Source organism: Grammomys surdaster, unplaced genomic scaffold (assembly GCF_004785775.1).
Source record: "Grammomys surdaster isolate TR1022 unplaced genomic scaffold, NIH_TR_1.0 126048, whole genome shotgun sequence".
Taxonomy (NCBI): domain Eukaryota; kingdom Metazoa; phylum Chordata; class Mammalia; order Rodentia; family Muridae; genus Grammomys; species Grammomys surdaster.
Window position 1 is genome coordinate 1,508,061 of NW_021620860.1, and position 17,698 is coordinate 1,525,758.

A 17,698-nucleotide genomic window follows, 5' to 3' on the forward strand; every position below is an offset into this window, starting at 1 on the left:
TCATGAAACTTACTTAATAATAAAAGATTTAAATGAAAGAAGTAACTAAAACTACTTAAAAGACTTAGATAAAACTTAGGAAAAGGAAATACTAGATCACCAGGCAGTGGTGGCGCACGCCTTTAATCCCAGCGCTTGGGAGGCAGAGGCAGGCGGATTTCTGAGTTCGAGGCCAGCCTGGTCTACAGAGTGAGTTCCAGGACAGCCAGGACTACACAGAGAAACCCTGTCTCGAAAAAAAACAAAAAAAAAAAAAAAAAAGGAAATACTAGATCAAAGTGTTTTACAGCTAAGTTTGAAATTAAAACTCCTGAAAAATGTACTTTAGTTGTTTGGGGGACAGACTACAATGATCTATGACCACACAAAATAAAAACTTGGAAACTAAAATGGTAAAAAAAAAATTCAAGCAGCAATTTCATACTTATTAAGGCTCTAATAGGAGGACTCATACAACCAGCAAATTGTAGTTAGTATGGGGGGAAAAAAAAAGAAAGCTTTCTAGAAATCTGAAAACTAGTCAAATTTTGGGTCATTTTGCTTTTTTTTTTTTTTTTTGGTTTGGTTTTTCGAGACAGGGTTTCTCTGTGTAGCCCTAGCTGTCCTGGAACTCACTCTGTAGACCAGGCTAGCCTCGAACTCTCGAACTCAGAAATCCGCCTGCCTCTGCCTCCCAAGTGCTGGGATTAAAGGTGTGCGCCACCACCGCCCAGCCATTTTGCTTTTTTTAGACGTCTCACTATGTACTCCTGGCCGGCCTGGAACTCACACCAATCTTCCTACCTTAGCCTCCTGTGTACTGTATTACAAATATGTGCTATAAAGCCTGATAAATCTAAAATTGAAAAATATACTTATTTTTAAATTCTGTGTTTTTGTGTGTGTATATGCAAGTGACAGTAGATGCTCAACTAGGTGTAATGTCAGATTCCCTGGAACTGGAATTACAGGTTGTGATCCACTAGACATGGGTGCTGCAAGAGCAGCAACTCTGCCAATCGATTTCTCCAGCACCCCCCCCCAATTTTTTTTTAATGTAAGTGTTCTGCCTACATGTATGTCTGTGTACTATATGCATGCCTGGTACCTGAGGAAGTCGGGGGCCTAAGTGGAAAACCTGTCTTGAATTACAAAAAAAAAAAAAAAAAAAAAGAGACAGAGACCTCTTAGTTCTGTTTACTAGAGAAGAAAACAAAGTAACTGAACTGTCTCACGACTATCACTTAAGTCTATTGTTTTTACACTTAGTTTTTTTTCCTCAAAGATTTATTACTTCATGGCTTCAAATATAGTTTATTACCATTGAAAAATGTACATGCTGCCAGGTATGATGGCACATGCTTTTAATCTCAACATTCCAGAGGCAGAGGCAGGAGGATCTCTGTGAGTTTAAGGCCAGTCTATATTACCTAGCAAGTTCTAGGACTGGCAGGACTACATGGAGACAGTCTTGGGGGTTGGTGGCATGCTACAGGAGCTTCTATTCTATGGAAGTTTTAAGAAGGAATGAGTCTTGAGCAGGACAATCATCAATTGAGGCCACACTAACCTGAGGAGGTCAAAATTTTGCTTCAAAAAATTTTAACATATTAAAAACCTTAAAAATATAATGAGGGCCGGGCGGTGGTGGCGCACGCCTTTAATTCCAGTACTTGGGAGGCAGAGGCAGGCGGATTTCTGAGTTTGAGGCCAGCCTGGTCTATAGAGTGAGTTCCAGGACAGGGCTACACAGAGAAACCCTGTCTTAAAAAAACCAAAAAAACCCGAAAACACAAAACAAAACAAAAAAATATGAGGACTCATAAAAATCCAATGTTTAACAAACATTATACCTCTTACTGTAAGGCACTTAATATGCCAAATAGGGAAGGGGCCTGACATAATGAAAGATATTTATATGCCAAAATAATTACCAGGAAATACTGATGTATATATACAATTTGTCCTTATCTAGTGCTTCTGGTTTCTCATTCATACTTTTTTAAGGCTTCCCATGTGGTATTTAGGCTGCTTTAAGTTGGTGTATAAGAAACAGTTGACTCCTACCCCAATTTTACAATTTTGAAACTTGTTAATCAAATTTAAATTAACATGTAGGTACAAACGTAAGCATTTGTCACCTGACTTGTTAGCACATGCCTTTAATCAAAGCACACAAGAGGCAGAAACAAGTGGATCTCCAAATGAAATTCCTAATTCCTTGAGCAATTTTAACTATTCATTTAGTCTAATAACCAATATTAAAAGGGGATATAATCCCAGCATTTGGGAGTCTAGGCCAGCCCTCCAACACTAAGCAATCCCTCTATATCAGCATCCTGAGTGCTGGCATGACAAGTGGCCACTAAGTCCACTTTAAAGGTCTCAGTCAAGGTGTGTGTGTCTCTATCCTCTCTTGTATTGTTATGTGTGTTGTATATGTACTTGCTACTGTAGGCTTCTATACATGTGTATAAGTTTTATGTGCGTGTGTGTATGAGGAAGTGAGGAAGCCAGAGGTAATCAAAGGCCTTTCTCTGGTGCTCTCAAATTTTATTTTTTGAGACAGTAAACCAAATCTCATCAAACTGCCTAGTCTGGCTGGCCAATAAGATACAGATACTGATCCCCTTCTTCCCTCAGTCTCAAGAAAAGACAAAAATCTTCATTTCCATTTCCTACTTTTAATAATTTATAAAAAAATAACCAATTGTCAAATACTTAAACTAATAACACTGGGTTGGGCATAGTGGCCCCCACTTTTAATCCTAGAACTATGAAGTTAGAAGCAGATGGACCCCAGCATTCTGGAGGTAGAGCTAGGTAGATTGATGAATTCTAGGCTAGTCAAGGGCTATATAATGAGACTCTGTCTCCAAAAAAAAAAAAAAAAAAACAAAAAAAAAAAACAAAAAAACAAAATATATAAATACTTAATGAAAACAAGAGAACTAGCCTTGGTGATGAATAACTGTAGTCCTAGCACATGGATAGCTAAAGAAGGAAGATGTCTCAAGGCCAGGAGTTCAAGAACAGTCTAGAAAATAAAGAAATACCTTACCTCAGAAGTAAAGCATTCTCCCCACTCCCTACCCTTTCCTGTCCACTATTACACGAGAGCATTTCTAAGAAGCACAGAAGGTAGTCTGAAAGAATATAGATCTTAAGAACTAAAAAGAATAAACAGGACTGGAGAAATAGTTTAGTCAGTAATATGTTTGCTGCCCAAGCAAGGACTTAAGTTTGATCTGTAACACCTATATTAAAAAATGGGTTTGGTGGCACAGGCTTATAACCTCAGCTCCAGAGGGATAGAAACAGAAAAATTCAAAGGGCTTGAAAAACGGCTAAGTTGTTAAAATCTCTTATTGCTCTTCCTGCGTACCATAGTTCGATTCCTACGACCCACTTACAACCACCCATTCGAAGGGATTTGCCACCTTCTGGTGCACAAATATGCAGGCAAAACACTTACAATAGAGATAAAAAAAACTTTCGATGGTTGGTTGTTCCTCCTCCCCCCACCCCCCAAGATAGGGCTTATCTGTGTCATCCTGGCTATCCTGAAACTCACTCTGTAGACCAAGCTAGCCTCAAATCCTCAGAGATCCACTTGCCTCTGTCTCCCAAACGCTGGATTAAAGGAATGTGCCACTACCACTGTCCGGTTATCTTTAAAAAAAAAAAAAAAAGGCAATTCCCTATGTAGACATGGCTGTCCTAGAACTCACTATGTAGACCAAGCTGGCCTCCACAAGAGATCTACCTGTCTCTGTCTCCTAAGTGTTGGGATTATAGGCCTACACTCAGCTAGATAAAATATATTTACAAATTAAAACAAAACAAAAACAAGATGGATGACTCTTGGATAACACTTAAGGTTGACTTTAGGCCTCCAATTGCACACCTACACTCACACAACACATCATCACTCAAATTTGAGGTATCCTAGAAAGTAAACTTTGAAAATTGATTTTCAATTTAAGATAAACAGAACTTATTTTCTTATTTGCAATAAAGTTTTTGACAGGAAGTACAATTCATCCCCTAGAAAATAAAAGGGCAAGATCTCAACAGAAAAAACAGTTAAGACCACACTTCTATACCAGCCACTGGCTAAAGTATATATGTTTGGAGGTCTTGTACAGCTAGTATGGCCAACAGATTAAAAATGTTTCATAATGTCGTTTATGAGATTCATGTTTCATGATCATTTCAGTAACCAATACTCAGAGACCCATTAGATTTAAGCTCTTTCTATCTTCATTCTGAGTTATAGTTTAATTTGCAAAGATGACTTATACTGCTTTTTTTTCTAAATTATAGGATAAGAGTTTTTTTTGGGGGGGGTTGAGGAGGGGAAATTTTGAGACAGGGTCTCTCTGTATAGCTTTGGCTGCCCTGGAACTTGGATTTGTAGACCAGACTGGCCTCGAACTCAGAGGTCCACCTGCCTCTGCTTCTGAAGTGCTGGGATTAAAGGTATGTGTCACCACTGCCTGGCAGAATAAATAATTTTTTAAAATTTTATCACTCTATAATAAATCCTCTATAAATATTAAAATATTAGGAAAAGAAAACAGAGCTAATATGGCTAAGTCAGTAAAGATGCTTGACATGAAACTCTACTGACCTGAGTTCCATTTGGAACCTATGCAAAGAACAAAGGCAAGAAACAACTCCACAAAATGGCTGACTTCCACAAGTATCACATAGAACACGTGTTCACACACACATACATACATATCCATAGCATAAACTTAAAAAATTAAAATAAAGATGTGATTATGTAAGAACTAAGGTATGAGGGTATCCTCTAGGCTCCAATGCACACATGTGAGCACACACACAAATAAAAACAATACACTTGGGCCTAGAGTGATGGCTCAGAGGTTTAAGAGTGTTTACTATAGCCAGGCAGTGGTGGCACACGCCTTTAGTCCCAGCACTTGGGAGGCAGTGGCAGGTGGATTTCTGAGTTCGAGGCCAGCCTGGTCTACAGAGTGAGTTCCAGGACAGCCAGGGCTACACAGAGAAACCCTGTCTCCAAAAACAAAAACAAACAAACAAAAAAAGAGTGCTTACTGTGCTTCTAGAGGACCTGCATTCACATGGCAGCACACAAACATTTCTAACTCCAATTTCAGGGAATCTAATAACCTTTGGTTTACACTAGCTTCTACATCCATGTGGGACACATATATTCATGCAGGTTCACACACATACACATATATGAAAATTAAATATTCAAATATAGTACAGTTGGGACTGGAGAGATGACTCAATAATTAAGAGCACTTATTAATCTTCTAGAGACTTAAGTGCAGTTCCCAGCACCCACATGGTAGCTCAGAACCATCCATATTCTTATTCCATAGGATTTATCACCATCCTCTGACCACGTTATACACACATATATGTACAGGCAAAAGTCACACATGCACGAATACACAAAATATATCTAGGTTGGGCAGTGGTGGTGCACGTCTTTAATTCCAGTACACAGGAAGGACAAGTAGGCAGATCCTGTGAGTTTAAAGCCAGTGTGGTCTACAGGGTAAGTTCCAGGACTGCCAGGGCTACACAATGAAGCCTTGTTTCTGAAACACCAGCCCCAACCCCCGAAAAACCCTAAAAATTAAAGTAAATTTATATGAAAAAGATTTATCAAGTTTTAAATTTTAATTCTTGTCAGGCATGATGATGCATGTCTATAATCCCAGCACTAAGGATACTGAGGCAGGATTACTTTAAGTTTAAGGATACCTGAGACTATACAGTGAGTGTAAGAAGATGATATCCCTGCCCCTAACCCCAAAAGGTAGCTATCAAAATAATTCAGCAACTAATGGCACTTGCCACCAAGCCCGATGACTGATACCTGAAATCTACAGGACAGAAGAAAATTGATTCCCCCCAAATTTTCCTCTGGCCTTGCACTAAGACACAGTATACACACTCAAGAGTAAACAAACATGTAATTTTTAAAAATGAAAGAGAATACAAAGTTCTAACTCTCTATTCTCAAGCAATACAAGAATGGACTTTTCTACTAAAAAACAAAAAGCAATTCCTAATTATAAAATAATTAAAAGATAATCTAATAGGTTCAGAAACTTTAAATATAAATCAGAAAACTGACTTTTTCCACCCCATTATGAAACTTACCTATCCATGTCATCATCTCCAGGTAATAGGGGAGGGAGGGGCAGAGGAGGCAATGTTGAAGTTTTCAGGTGTGGAATAGCAGCTGTTACTGATACTTGAGTCTTCATAGAAACCTGTACAGGGGGCTGAGAATTTGTCTGAGAGGATAGAGTAGATGTCCTTGGGTGAGGAGAAGAGGGTAAAGCTGAAGTACTTGAAACAGGAACTTGACTAAATGGTGGTTGGGGAGGAGGCAGAGGTGGCTGCAGTGGAATAGCCGGTAGTGGAGGCAAAGGTGGTAAAGGGGGTGTCTGAGGTGGAGGGGTAGTAGATGGTAAAGGGGGTGGAGAAGTAATTGTGGGGAGAGGTGGAAGGGTCTCCTTTTCTGATGTCTCTGTCTCCTTTGAAGTAACAATCACCTCCTTCAGTGCTACAGGTTTAGCGTCCTTTGTTCCCTGTGCTTTCAAATCCTTAACAGGATGCTTCTGCAAGTTCTCATCCAACTTTACTTTCCCTGTATCTAAACAATTTTTTACCTCTATGTTTGAATGTGCTACATTTACCAGTTCAGTATCTGGGGTAGATTTTTCTGACTTTATACCTTTGGGTAACTTTTTAGACTCTAACCCTGATTCCTTCACCTCAAGTTTCTCTTTTTTAGGCAAAATTATAGGTGAACCCTTGGATTCTTTTCCATCCATTTTTGCTGCTGCTGCTGCAGCTGCTCTTTCCTTCTTTTTTCTACTGAGTTCAGCTCCCAGGCTGGAATTCAATGGAAGCCTGACAGGTGAGATACTGGAATGACGACTGCGTGACCCGGATCGCTTCTTTTTACCATGAGAAGATGAGTGTCTTGAATATGCAGGACTTCTACTTCTGGACTTCATGGATTTCCTACTGGAAAAAGAAGAAAGGCAGTTTAAAACACACAATACACAGAGTAATAAAGAGGATAATAGGCCATAAAAACAGGGTCTAGAACTATAAATTTAATCGCATCCTGAGTTATCAATTCTAAAAGTTGATTAAAGAGAAGTATGAGGGCATACTCCTTTATGCCAGCACTTCAAAGGCAGTCATTAGAATCTCTAAGTTCAAAGACATTTTAGTCTACTGTCTCAAAAGTTAAAAAAAAAAAAAGAAAAGAAAATGTGGGGGAGGAATGGCGTCTGGAGGGGCTGGCTCAATGATTAAGAACAGTGGCTACTCTTCCAGAGGACTGAGGTTCTAAACCCAAACCTCACACAGTGTCTAATTAATTGTCTGTTACTCCAGTTCTGGGTATATCTAACCCCCACTTTGGGCTTCCCCAGACACTGCAAGTACATGGTATACAGATATATAGGCAAACCACCCATATATACAGAATAAAAACAAACAAACAAACAAAAACAAGTCAGGGCTTTAATCACAGCCCTGGGGAGACAGAAGCAGATGGATCTGAGTTCAAGGCCAGCCTAGTATACAGAGTGAGTTCTAGGACAGCTGGAACTATCTAGTGAGACCTGTCCCAGAAAAGACAGAACCACCCCCTCTCTAAAAAATGGGAGGAAAGGGGAGCTGGAGAGATGGCTCAGTGGTTAAGAGTGCTAACTGCTCTTCCAAAGGAGTCAAGTTCAATTCCTAGCACCCACATGGTAGCTCCCTGTATGTAACTCCAGTTCCAGGGGATCCAACATCTTTATACAAAAATATAAACAGGCAAAAAACCAACACACATAAAATAAATAAATCTTAAAAAAACAAAAACAAAAACAAAAAAGACAAAAGGAGGTTCAAAGTTGGGACTAGAGAAGAAGGTTCAGTGGTTAAAAGCACTTCCCAGTACCTACTTGGTGGCTGAAACCATCCAACAGCCACTTCTTGTCTCCTTGAGCACCAGGCATGCATGTGGTAAAACACATATATGCAGGCAAATAATCATACACATAAAACTTAAGTATCAAAAAAGTAACCAAAGTCCTCTGCTATATGCCAAACTCAAAGTCAGCTTTGGCTATATGAGATTATATCTAAAAACAAAACAAACTCTAAATCTCCTTTAACACAAAACTGATTTCCAATCAGTTTTTTAGTACAGGTAAGACAACAAATAACTGCATGTACAATATCAAATATATATTAGAACCTAGTAAAACTAAATATTCACTTGGCTTGGCTATGGCTTGGTGGCTCCTATTTGTAATCCTAGCATTTAGGAAACCAAATTACAAATTCTCTAAATTACATTTAGAGAATTACTGAGACTGAGAAGCCAGTGTGAGCCACAGTGAGTGAGTTTCTGTCAACTTGGGTCATATTTAGACCTTGTTCAAAAACAAAACAAAGAACAACAACAACAAAAAAAAAAACTTCAGGAACTGAAGAGATGCTTCAGTGGTTGAACATTAGCAGAGGAGCCAAGTTTAGCTCCCAGCACTCACACTGGGCACAGCCACCTATAACTCCAGACTTGGCAATCTGGAGGCCCTGGCCTTCACAGGCATCTGCATTCACGTACATATATGCACACAAACACATAATTTAAAATAATAATACAAAAAAAAGAAGAAGAAGAAGAAGAAGAACCACCCATCTGGGTGTTGTGCCTTTAGGATCTTTGTGAATTCTAGACAGTTTGCTCTACAAAGGAAGTTCCAAGCCTGCCTAAGCTATATAGTAAGACCCAGTGTAAAAGAAAGAAAAAAGACTAAACAAAAAACAACAGGGCCAGCATGGTAGCAGCATCACTGGTAATCACAGCCATAAAGAGACAGAGGCACAATCATCACAATTAAAAAGTAAATAAATAAATAAAAATAAGCTGGATGGTGGTGGTGCGCTTTTCATCTGGGCACTTGGCAGGTTGATCCCGGTAAATTCTAGACCAGCCTGGCCTATGGAGAGAGCTCTAGGAATCCAAGGCTACATAAACTTTATCTTGACAAAAGAAAAAATTAAAAATAAACAAAACCAAAAAAGTACCAAAAAGTGTCCACTCATTATTTGTTTTGTTTTGTTTTGTTTTTGTTGTTTCTCCAGACAGGGTCTCTATGTAGTCCTAACTGTCCTGGAACTCCGTCTATATCCAGGCTGGCTTTTTTTTTTTTAACTCAAAGAGTGCTGGGATCAAAGGTATTCCCCATCATTGACCAGCTTGCCCACTACTTATTTAATTAAAGAAAGATGGCATATTTCCCCACATCAGAATGTAGCTATATTCATAATGCTTGAGAAACTTTGTTTTATAAATATTTGATAATATGAAAATATCAAGAATATACTTCAATAATGTTTTTTTATTCAGTCTTCTAAGATTTATTATTTTATGTGCGGGAGTGCTTTGTATTATGGATTTATGGAAGTGCACCATGCCTGTGCCCAGTATTCAGAGGTCAGAAAAGGGCACTGGAATCCCTGGGACTGGATTTAGAGATGTTTATGAGCCACTGTATGGGTGCTGGAAAATCTTCTAGGAAAACCACCAGTGCCCCTAACCACTGAGCCAACCTTTCAGCCCAACTTCTACCTTTCTAACTAGAGTCCTCCTTACAGCCTCAGCTTATAATAAAGTTGTATCTATAGTAAATGAGTGCCCAATATACAGAATTTAGAATTTATACGCATACAGAGAAAATTTGTATTATATTTATATTAAAACAAAAATTTTAAAGCCTGTAAGAGTTTTTGGTATCTTGTAGTTTTGGGCACTAAGGACCAAACTTTCCATTTGCTAAGGGAACAGACTACTTACTACTCATCACCCCTGACTGACAATATTATCAGCCCTGACAGTTCATAGTTTTACCTTTTAGTGTTCTGAGACAAGACCCTGTTACAGAGATTAAGCTAGCTTAATACTCATGATCATCTTGTCTTAGTCTACTGAGTGCTGATACTAAAGGTCTTACTCAATTCCTTTAATACAAAAATGATTTCCAATCAACTTTTTAATACAGGTAAGACAAGAAATAACTGCACATACAAGTAAACTTGTTTGTTTTGTTTTTAAAGTAGGATCTTACTATGTAGCTAGACCGGCCTTAAGTTTGATATGCAGACGAGGTTAGCATCAAACTGTGCCTGCCTACAGTCGGTGTTAACTGCTAAGCCATTTTTTTCAGTCCCACAAATAAAATTTTTATGAGGAACGACTGTGAAATAAAATCTGGGAATCTACAGAATATACTATTCTAAAGTCTGTGTGTGTGTGTCTGTCTGTCTGTCTGTCTCTCTCTCTCTCTCTCTTTTATTATAGCCCTGCTTAAGAATCAGTATGGGGGGATTGGGGATTTAGCTCAGTGGTAGAGCGCTTGTCAAGCAAGTGCAAGGCCCTGGGTTCCGTCCTCAGCTCTGGAAAAAAAAAAGAATTAGTATGAGGAAAACCAACAATCCAAACCACTAAAACTATGTCTAGAATCAGGCTTGATGGTCTATGCCTTTAACTGCAGCACTTGGGAAAAGATAGGCATTTGAACCCAACTGGTCTACATAGTGAATTTCAAGCTAGCCAGAGCTCTACAATGACACCATGTCTTAAAAAAAAAAAAAAAGTACTACTGGGCCTAGGTTAGGAAGTATTTTTATTTAATTCCAGCACTGGACAGAGCCAGGTTAAATCTCTTTGAGTTCAAGGCCTGCTTAGTCTACAGAGTGGAGTTCCAGGACAGAATAGCCAAAGCTACACAGTGAAAAACTATCTTGGGGGGGGGGGAATTCTAAGCTAGCCCCTTCTATTAGGGAGATCTTGCCTCAAAAATAAATTTTGTCAGGTCGTGGTGAATGCCTTTAATCCCAGCACTTGGGAGGCAGAGGCAGGTGGATTTCTGAGTTCGAGGCCAGCCTGGTCTACAGAGTGAGTTCCAGGACAGCCAGGGCTACACAGAGAAACCCTGTCTTTAAAAAAAAAAAAAAAAAAAAAAAAAATCCACTTGCCACAGCTTTTCTTACATTGGGCTTATGCTCAGATTCTACACTCTCAAGTTTTTCTGTTACTGTTGAGAATTCCAATAATTAAAAATATGCAATATTCAAACAAATAATGCTCTAATCAAGCTAACAAAAAAGTGTTCATATATCCCCAGTAATATTTTAAGTTTATATTTGCAGCCCCACTATCATATTGTCTCCATTTCCTCGTAGGCTTTTATCTGCCATTACTACATTAATCTCAATTAAGAAACACAACTTTCTCAACTCACTTAGACAAGTTAATATCTGTTATTTTCTCTAAAAATCTAAAAGGAATCTTTCAAAACAAAAGGTCTCACTTAAAATCCTGTTTTAGCCTTTTATATTTCTATACTCAACAGTAAAATTTTTTCAAATAGCCTTAATGTTCACACTCTTAAGAAAGCAAATATTCTGCTTAATATGATAGCTCATGTCTGTAATCCCAACAGTTAAGAGGTTAAGGCAGGATTACTAGAAATTTCAGGCCAGTTTGAAGCCAGTACAGTCTAAATATTAAATTTCAGGTTATCCTAGGTTACAGTGTAAAACCCTGCCTAAAAAAACACAAATAAAATTCTGAGAATACTTTTTAGATTCCCTTTAAAACTATGCAACATTATAAATGGTATATTTATGACTTATGCATTCCACTATGCATAAATCTTATCTCTAAGAAATGGTATACATGCTAAATGTTTACAAAGGTATACTGATTGCTACAACTTTGAGATGAATCTAAACAAAAGATGAACTAGTGGACTTAAACAAAATGAAACAAAGTACAGAATTTAGGTGTTAGATACATGCATGTTTATATAATCAAATCTATTAATTTTTTTAACACTAGAATGAGAAAACACTTAAGAAAACTTAAGCACTATAGCAAACTTAAGCAAATCCACTTTAGTTGTAAGTTTAAGCCAGTGAAATAAATATACACTGACTTATAAAACATATGCATGAGTTAATTTCTCTGCCAGTGGTATTCACTTATAAAATGTACTGAGTCACAGTATGTATAAGGCACAGTACCATGCTTCATTATTTACTTATTTTCACAACAGCCTTGAAGGAGGTAGTTTTTATTCCTATTTTCCACATGAAGAAACTCTGGTATGAACAAATTATTTTGTTTTTTTTTTTTTTTGGTTTTTCGAGACAGGGTTTCTCTGTATAGCCCTAGCTGTCCTGGAACTCTGCAGACCAGGCTGGCCTTGAACTCAGAAATCCGCCTGCCTCTGCCTCCCAAGTGCTGGGATTAAAGGCGTGCGCCACCACTGCTCGGCTTGGTATGAACAAATTAAATCATTTGCCAAAGGTCACAAAGAAATATTAAGATTCCACTCAGATAATATACAGCTCCCATTTTGTTTTTGTGGAGATGGGTCTACATGAGACAAGAACACAATTTTTTCATAGATAATTTCAAATTAACACATCTTTCTTACAAAAATAACAAGCCAAAGGCACTATTAGCAAATATTTCAAGGAAAATTTTGAAAATTACTAGTGTTGAAACACTAAGTAAGTGGTCAACAGTGGTGCTCCAAACAAAAAAACTCAACCACTTTTTGCTAGAGTCTATCAAAAGGAAAGTACTCTCATTAGCTCAATTTTCACTACACAGTTACAAGGCAGGACTTTTCAGAAGTAAGTTAAAATAGTGATAACTATAACCTTGGGAACATGGTAGACAAATTTGTTTAGGATAACTTATGCAGCCAGGCAGTGATGGTGCATGCCTTTGATCCCAGCACTTGGGAGGCAGAGGCAAGCGGACTTCTGAGTTCCAGGCCAGCCTGGTCTACAGAGTGAGTTCCAGGATAGGGAGGGCTATACAGAGACACCCTGTCTCGAGGGGAAAAAAAAAAAAAAACTTATGCAAATAGTAGAAATGAAAATTTGTAGCATCTTAATTCTCTTTGTGAGTGCCAATAAGGTTTAAGCACTGGTACCAATATGACTTACAAAATTTTAAGACAAAGCAACAAATAGCTAAACAAGTTCTAGAGACTATGCACTTCCTTAGACAGAAGCAAGTTCTCACAACTGAAAGTTCTCCATTATTGAAAAGTATCTACCTACCTTGCTTGAGTAGATGGAGGCACTTGGAATGTTTACTTCTCAACTGGGTGAGTGGAAAGCCAGACTTACCTAAATGACTAGTCAAAGATGAACACTGCAAGCTTTAACAAAATGTTAAAGACTAGTTGTCAATTGCTCCCAACCCACCCTACCTTAGGAAGGACAGACAACAGCTCACCTGGGGATTGGACTCCGACTCAGAGACCTCTTGCTCAAGAAAGGGCTGCTAGATCGCCTTCGGCCATAGGGGCTAGGTGATCTCCCGCTGTAAGAGCCACTCCTTTCATAGCTGGAGGACCGTCTCCGGCTATAGGGACTCACAGACCTCTGGCGTCGGCTGTAGGGACTGGGTGACCGAGTGCTGGACTGGTAAGCAGAAGGCTCTTTGTAAGGTGGGCTGATTGACTGCCTTCTTGAGGTACTTCCAGGACTCTTCTTGTAGGAGTCATAATTGCTAGAAGTATGAGACCTTGGGGGGCTAAGATCGTAATCTTGGCCATAAGAAGCTCCAGAAGGGCTGTCATCTTGCTTGGAACTGTCAGACCATTTCCTATGGGGACTCCTGGATCTCCGTTTAGGGCTATCCACCGTTTTGTAACTTTTGGGTGTTTCCCTTTTCCGATGACTTTTACTCCGGTCCTTGTGTCCAGACTTTAGCTCTCGTTCTTTCCGGGTCTTCTCCTTGTGCATTTTGGACGACCTGGATTCCTTGCTGCTGCTTTTGGATATTTGTGCCTTCCCGTAATCATCATTTCCCTCAACTGAACGTTTTGAACTACCTGATATCCGGTCCTTCATAGATCCAGATTTGGAGACGTCCTGGTTTTTTTCTTTTTCGGTCTGTTTAGTTTTTAACAAGTCTCGGGACCGCCGGTGCTGGTGGTGACGGTGTCTGTGCAGGCGGTCGCTCCGATCCGTTCCACGGCGTTCATCGTTCTCCCTCCTGTCTGATTTGAAGGCCATGTCATCTGAGAAGGTGTCTGAATCGGAGCTGATGTCATCATACTCCACCAATGGTTTGATTATTGTACCCAGAGATGCCGCTTCGGGGGTTACCAACCCCATGTCTTTGGAGTGCTTGGACTTATGCCGCTTGTGCTTCGACACCAAGCGGTGACGCTCCCTGCTGTTGGAGCTGCCACCTCCCGATGACGGCTGCGAAGTTCCAGAAGCTCCTCCACTCCCGTCCTTCTTGCCCCCATGTCTCTCTGAATTGGGCATTCCCTTTCCCCGGGCCTGAAGAAGGGGAAAAAGTTCCCCGGCACTCCAAAAAGCCCCACCCTCCCCCCAGCCCCAACTCCACGCCCACCGAAGAGCCCCTAAAAGGGGGTGGGGAGAGAAGGGACCGTAGGCCAGGCTCCTCCTCCCTCTCGCCTCCGCAGCACCCTCCTACATGAGGTGGGGGGTGAAGGAGAGAGGGAAGAAATGAAGAGTTCCTCAGCACTGGAGTAGCGAGACACCGGGAGCTGCTCGGGTCTGCCCCTCACGGCCGCCCAGCCCCGCCGAGCCAGTCTTCAGGCCCGCGAGCCCGGGCGGTCAAGGAAGTAGGAAGCCGTCCGCCCGAGCCTGTGGGGCCGACTCCGGCTCTGGAGCCCCGGGAGGACTGCGCGGGCCCTTTCCCTACCCGGTAGCCCGGCTCGGGGCGGCTTCCTGTCGCCAGGCCTCCGTGGCCTAGGTTGCCTCACCTCCCCTTTTGTCCCTCGTCCCTGAGGGAGCCCCTTTTCTACCCTCCGCCTCACCCCAAGACCTCACATACACATTTCGCTCCCTCACACAGACTCAGTCACACACTAGATTAAACCGAAACGGCACTTGGGGGGAGGGGGAGGGGCGAGCTCCAGAAGTATCGCGAGACTCCACTAGACTCCCGCGATACTTCGCGCTTCCCTTTTCACCTCGGGCCCATTACTTCCTCAGAAAACGCGAGAACAGGACCCAAGCCGCAAACGCGTCCCGTTAGACTCTCGCGATAAGTATCCAACTCCCCTTTGGGGATCTTGCTAGAAACGGAAGTTGCGGAGACTACCTTTAAAATTTAAACCTAACTGGTAATTCTTTGAGTAAATAGTCCCAGGTTCCGGTGGCGACGGGTCTTAGCACAGCTTGTAAGAAGCCTTTTGATTTACAGAATTTTTAAAATCAAAGGACAGGTGACCACTGGGGACATTACCCCGCAAGTCTGAATATTGGGGTTTTTGGTTGGTTGGTTTTGGGTTTCTGAGACAGGGTTTCTCTGTATAGGCCGTCCTGGAACTTTGTGGACCAGGCTGGCCTCGAACTCAGAGATCCGCCTGCCTCTGCCTCCTGAGTGCTGGGATTAAAGGCGTGGGGTATGCACCACCGCCGCCCTGTTTCAAGTCTGAGTGCTTAAACAAAGCTTGCTAGTGGAATTTACTAAGTTTAGACATTTTGCATTCATTTTCTCTGCCCTCACACCCACGGGACACTATCCTCTATCCTCATTGAGATTTCACAGGCAAGGAATCCGAGGTTCAGAGAAGCTAGTTAGGAGTAGAAACGTTAGCGTAGAGTGCGGGGTTGGGGGGCAGTCAGACTTTTGCAGCAGGGTCTTTGTAACCTGCGCTGGCCTCCCAGTTGCAGCTATGCCTCAGCCTTTTCTCTATTGCTGGAATGTTTTACCATGACAAACGTCCAGTTTCTAAAAAAAAAAAAAAAAAAAAGAGAGAGAGAGAAGACAACGAGACTCAGAAAAAGGGTCTAAGCATGTGTGCACTACCTTCAGGAAGTGCCCGGTGTAGTTCTCTCGGAAGTATTTCTATTATACCACATTTTGGTTTAAAATTGGATAAAAATGGATAAAATTCTACTACTTTAAGACGTCTGAAGTCCGAAATTTTATTTTTCTTTTCCCATTCTTTTTCCTTTTCTTATCTCACCTACTCTCTTATCTCCAGCTAGCCTGGACGTCGCCTAAGCATCAAAACACGGGAGTTAATAGGCATAGGATGCCATGTGGTACTGTCAAAAATTTGAAGACAAAATTTGTAAACTCCCTGAATTCTCACAATAACCAGTGAGAAGAGTGTTTTTGTGAGAATTTAAACATGCTCTCGAAAATAAAATGAAAAAAAAAAAAAAAGATTGCTTTACATTGCAAAAAAGTTTTGAGCTCAGTGATTCCAGGCGTACTTCCATTGCTTGGTCTCCAGGACCTCCAGGGTAGGCTGTCAGAGCTCTGTGATGACAGTCCCTTGCCTACAAATTCCCCTAGAGCAGGTCAGAAAGTTGCCATTTAGATTATACAGTTAGAACTTAACAGGCCTGAGGAAATGGAATTTTCAGGGCCATGGAGAAGGCTCAGTGGTTAAGAGCACTGGTTGGTTGCCCTTCTAGAGGACCCAGGTTCAATTCCCAGCAGCTCACAACTGTCTGTAACTCCAGCTCTTGGGATCCAACATCCTCCCACAGATAATGCATCTAGGCAAAACATCCAAGCACACACAACAAAAGTAAACATAAAAATTAGAAGACAGATTTATACAGAGTATATTTAACTAAGGTTACAGTAACTACTTGCACACATACATGAAGTTGATAGTTTAGATTGTTGGTGGTAGAGTGACATTTTGAGTCAACATCTCTCTTTCTAGCTCAGACTGACCTGAAGCTCACACAGAAGCTAAAGCTGGCCATTGTGGGAGCCCACTTCTACCCTCCTAAAGTAACGAGTTACAGGTGTGAGTCGGCGTGAGTCACCTTAGGTTTAAAGGGTTCCTAAGGCCCCTGGGGTGGTACAGGAACTCAGAGATCCACTTGTCTCTGCCTCCCCAGTGCTGACACTAAAGACCCATCTGGGCCTTATTTTGTTTTGATTATGAGACAGTATCACAACGACTCTGGCCTGGAGCCCAGTAGGTAGCAGTCACAGTCTGTGGTCTTAAGGCTCCTGATTCTTGCTTCCATTTCCCTCATGCTAAAATTACAGGTGTGTACCACTAACCCAGGCAACATACTCTGTGTATACCTTGAGAATTTTCTATTCCGGTGACATGTATCTTTCTTCCTAGTGTGCCTTTTAAATGTTTCTGTTTTTGAGAACTGGTCTTTGTGACCTTGGCTAGCCTAGAATTTACAGAGATTTCCCTGCCTCTACCTCCCAAGTGCTGGTGTTAGTTTGTGCCACCATAACAGCTAATTTGTTATTTTTAGACTAAGTCCCATATTACTCAAGCTGACCTCAAACTTTTTAAGATTTATAAGCTTTGTAAACTGTATATTTTTAAAGCTACAGTTAGTATACATGTTCCTGTTCATTTGTGTAGGAAGTTTCCATGAGAAAGTGTTAGGTCTCAAACCCCAGGACAAATGACTCACTCAGGTGCCTATTTAACTTGTGAAAGGGACTTCTTCTGTCCCTACCTGTGTCATTGTCTGGCTCCTCAGCACTTTGCACCCCGCACCCATCCTCAACCTCTCCAGCCCCTGAACCGCACTGCCTTTCCCCAGCTGTGCCTCCTTAATATACCATTTCGGTGACACGGTTCTTTTTATCTCTTTGCCTCATGGCTGCCCACTCTTGGTCCCACTCTCCTGA

General features: G+C 41.0%; 1 protein-coding gene across 4 annotated transcripts in view; it reads right to left on the reverse strand.

Moving 5' to 3' along the window:
* Positions 1 to 14,927, reverse strand: part of Cdk12 (cyclin dependent kinase 12) — a 77,246-nt gene extending 62,319 nt beyond the window's left edge. For 2 of the 4 annotated variants that reach the window (XM_028755176.1, XM_028755174.1), the window contains exons 1-2: positions 13,322 to 14,927; positions 6,148 to 7,023 (exon numbers count right to left, since the gene is read on the reverse strand). In XM_028755176.1, coding sequence (XP_028611009.1) covers positions 6,148 to 7,023; positions 13,322 to 14,364 — 1,919 coding nt within the window. In that variant the 5' untranslated portion in view covers positions 14,365 to 14,927. The remainder of the gene's footprint in view (positions 1 to 6,147; positions 7,024 to 13,321) is intronic. The other 2 variants (XM_028755177.1, XM_028755175.1) reach the window with 2 other exon arrangements.
* Between the last annotated feature and the right edge of the window lie 2,771 nt (positions 14,928 to 17,698).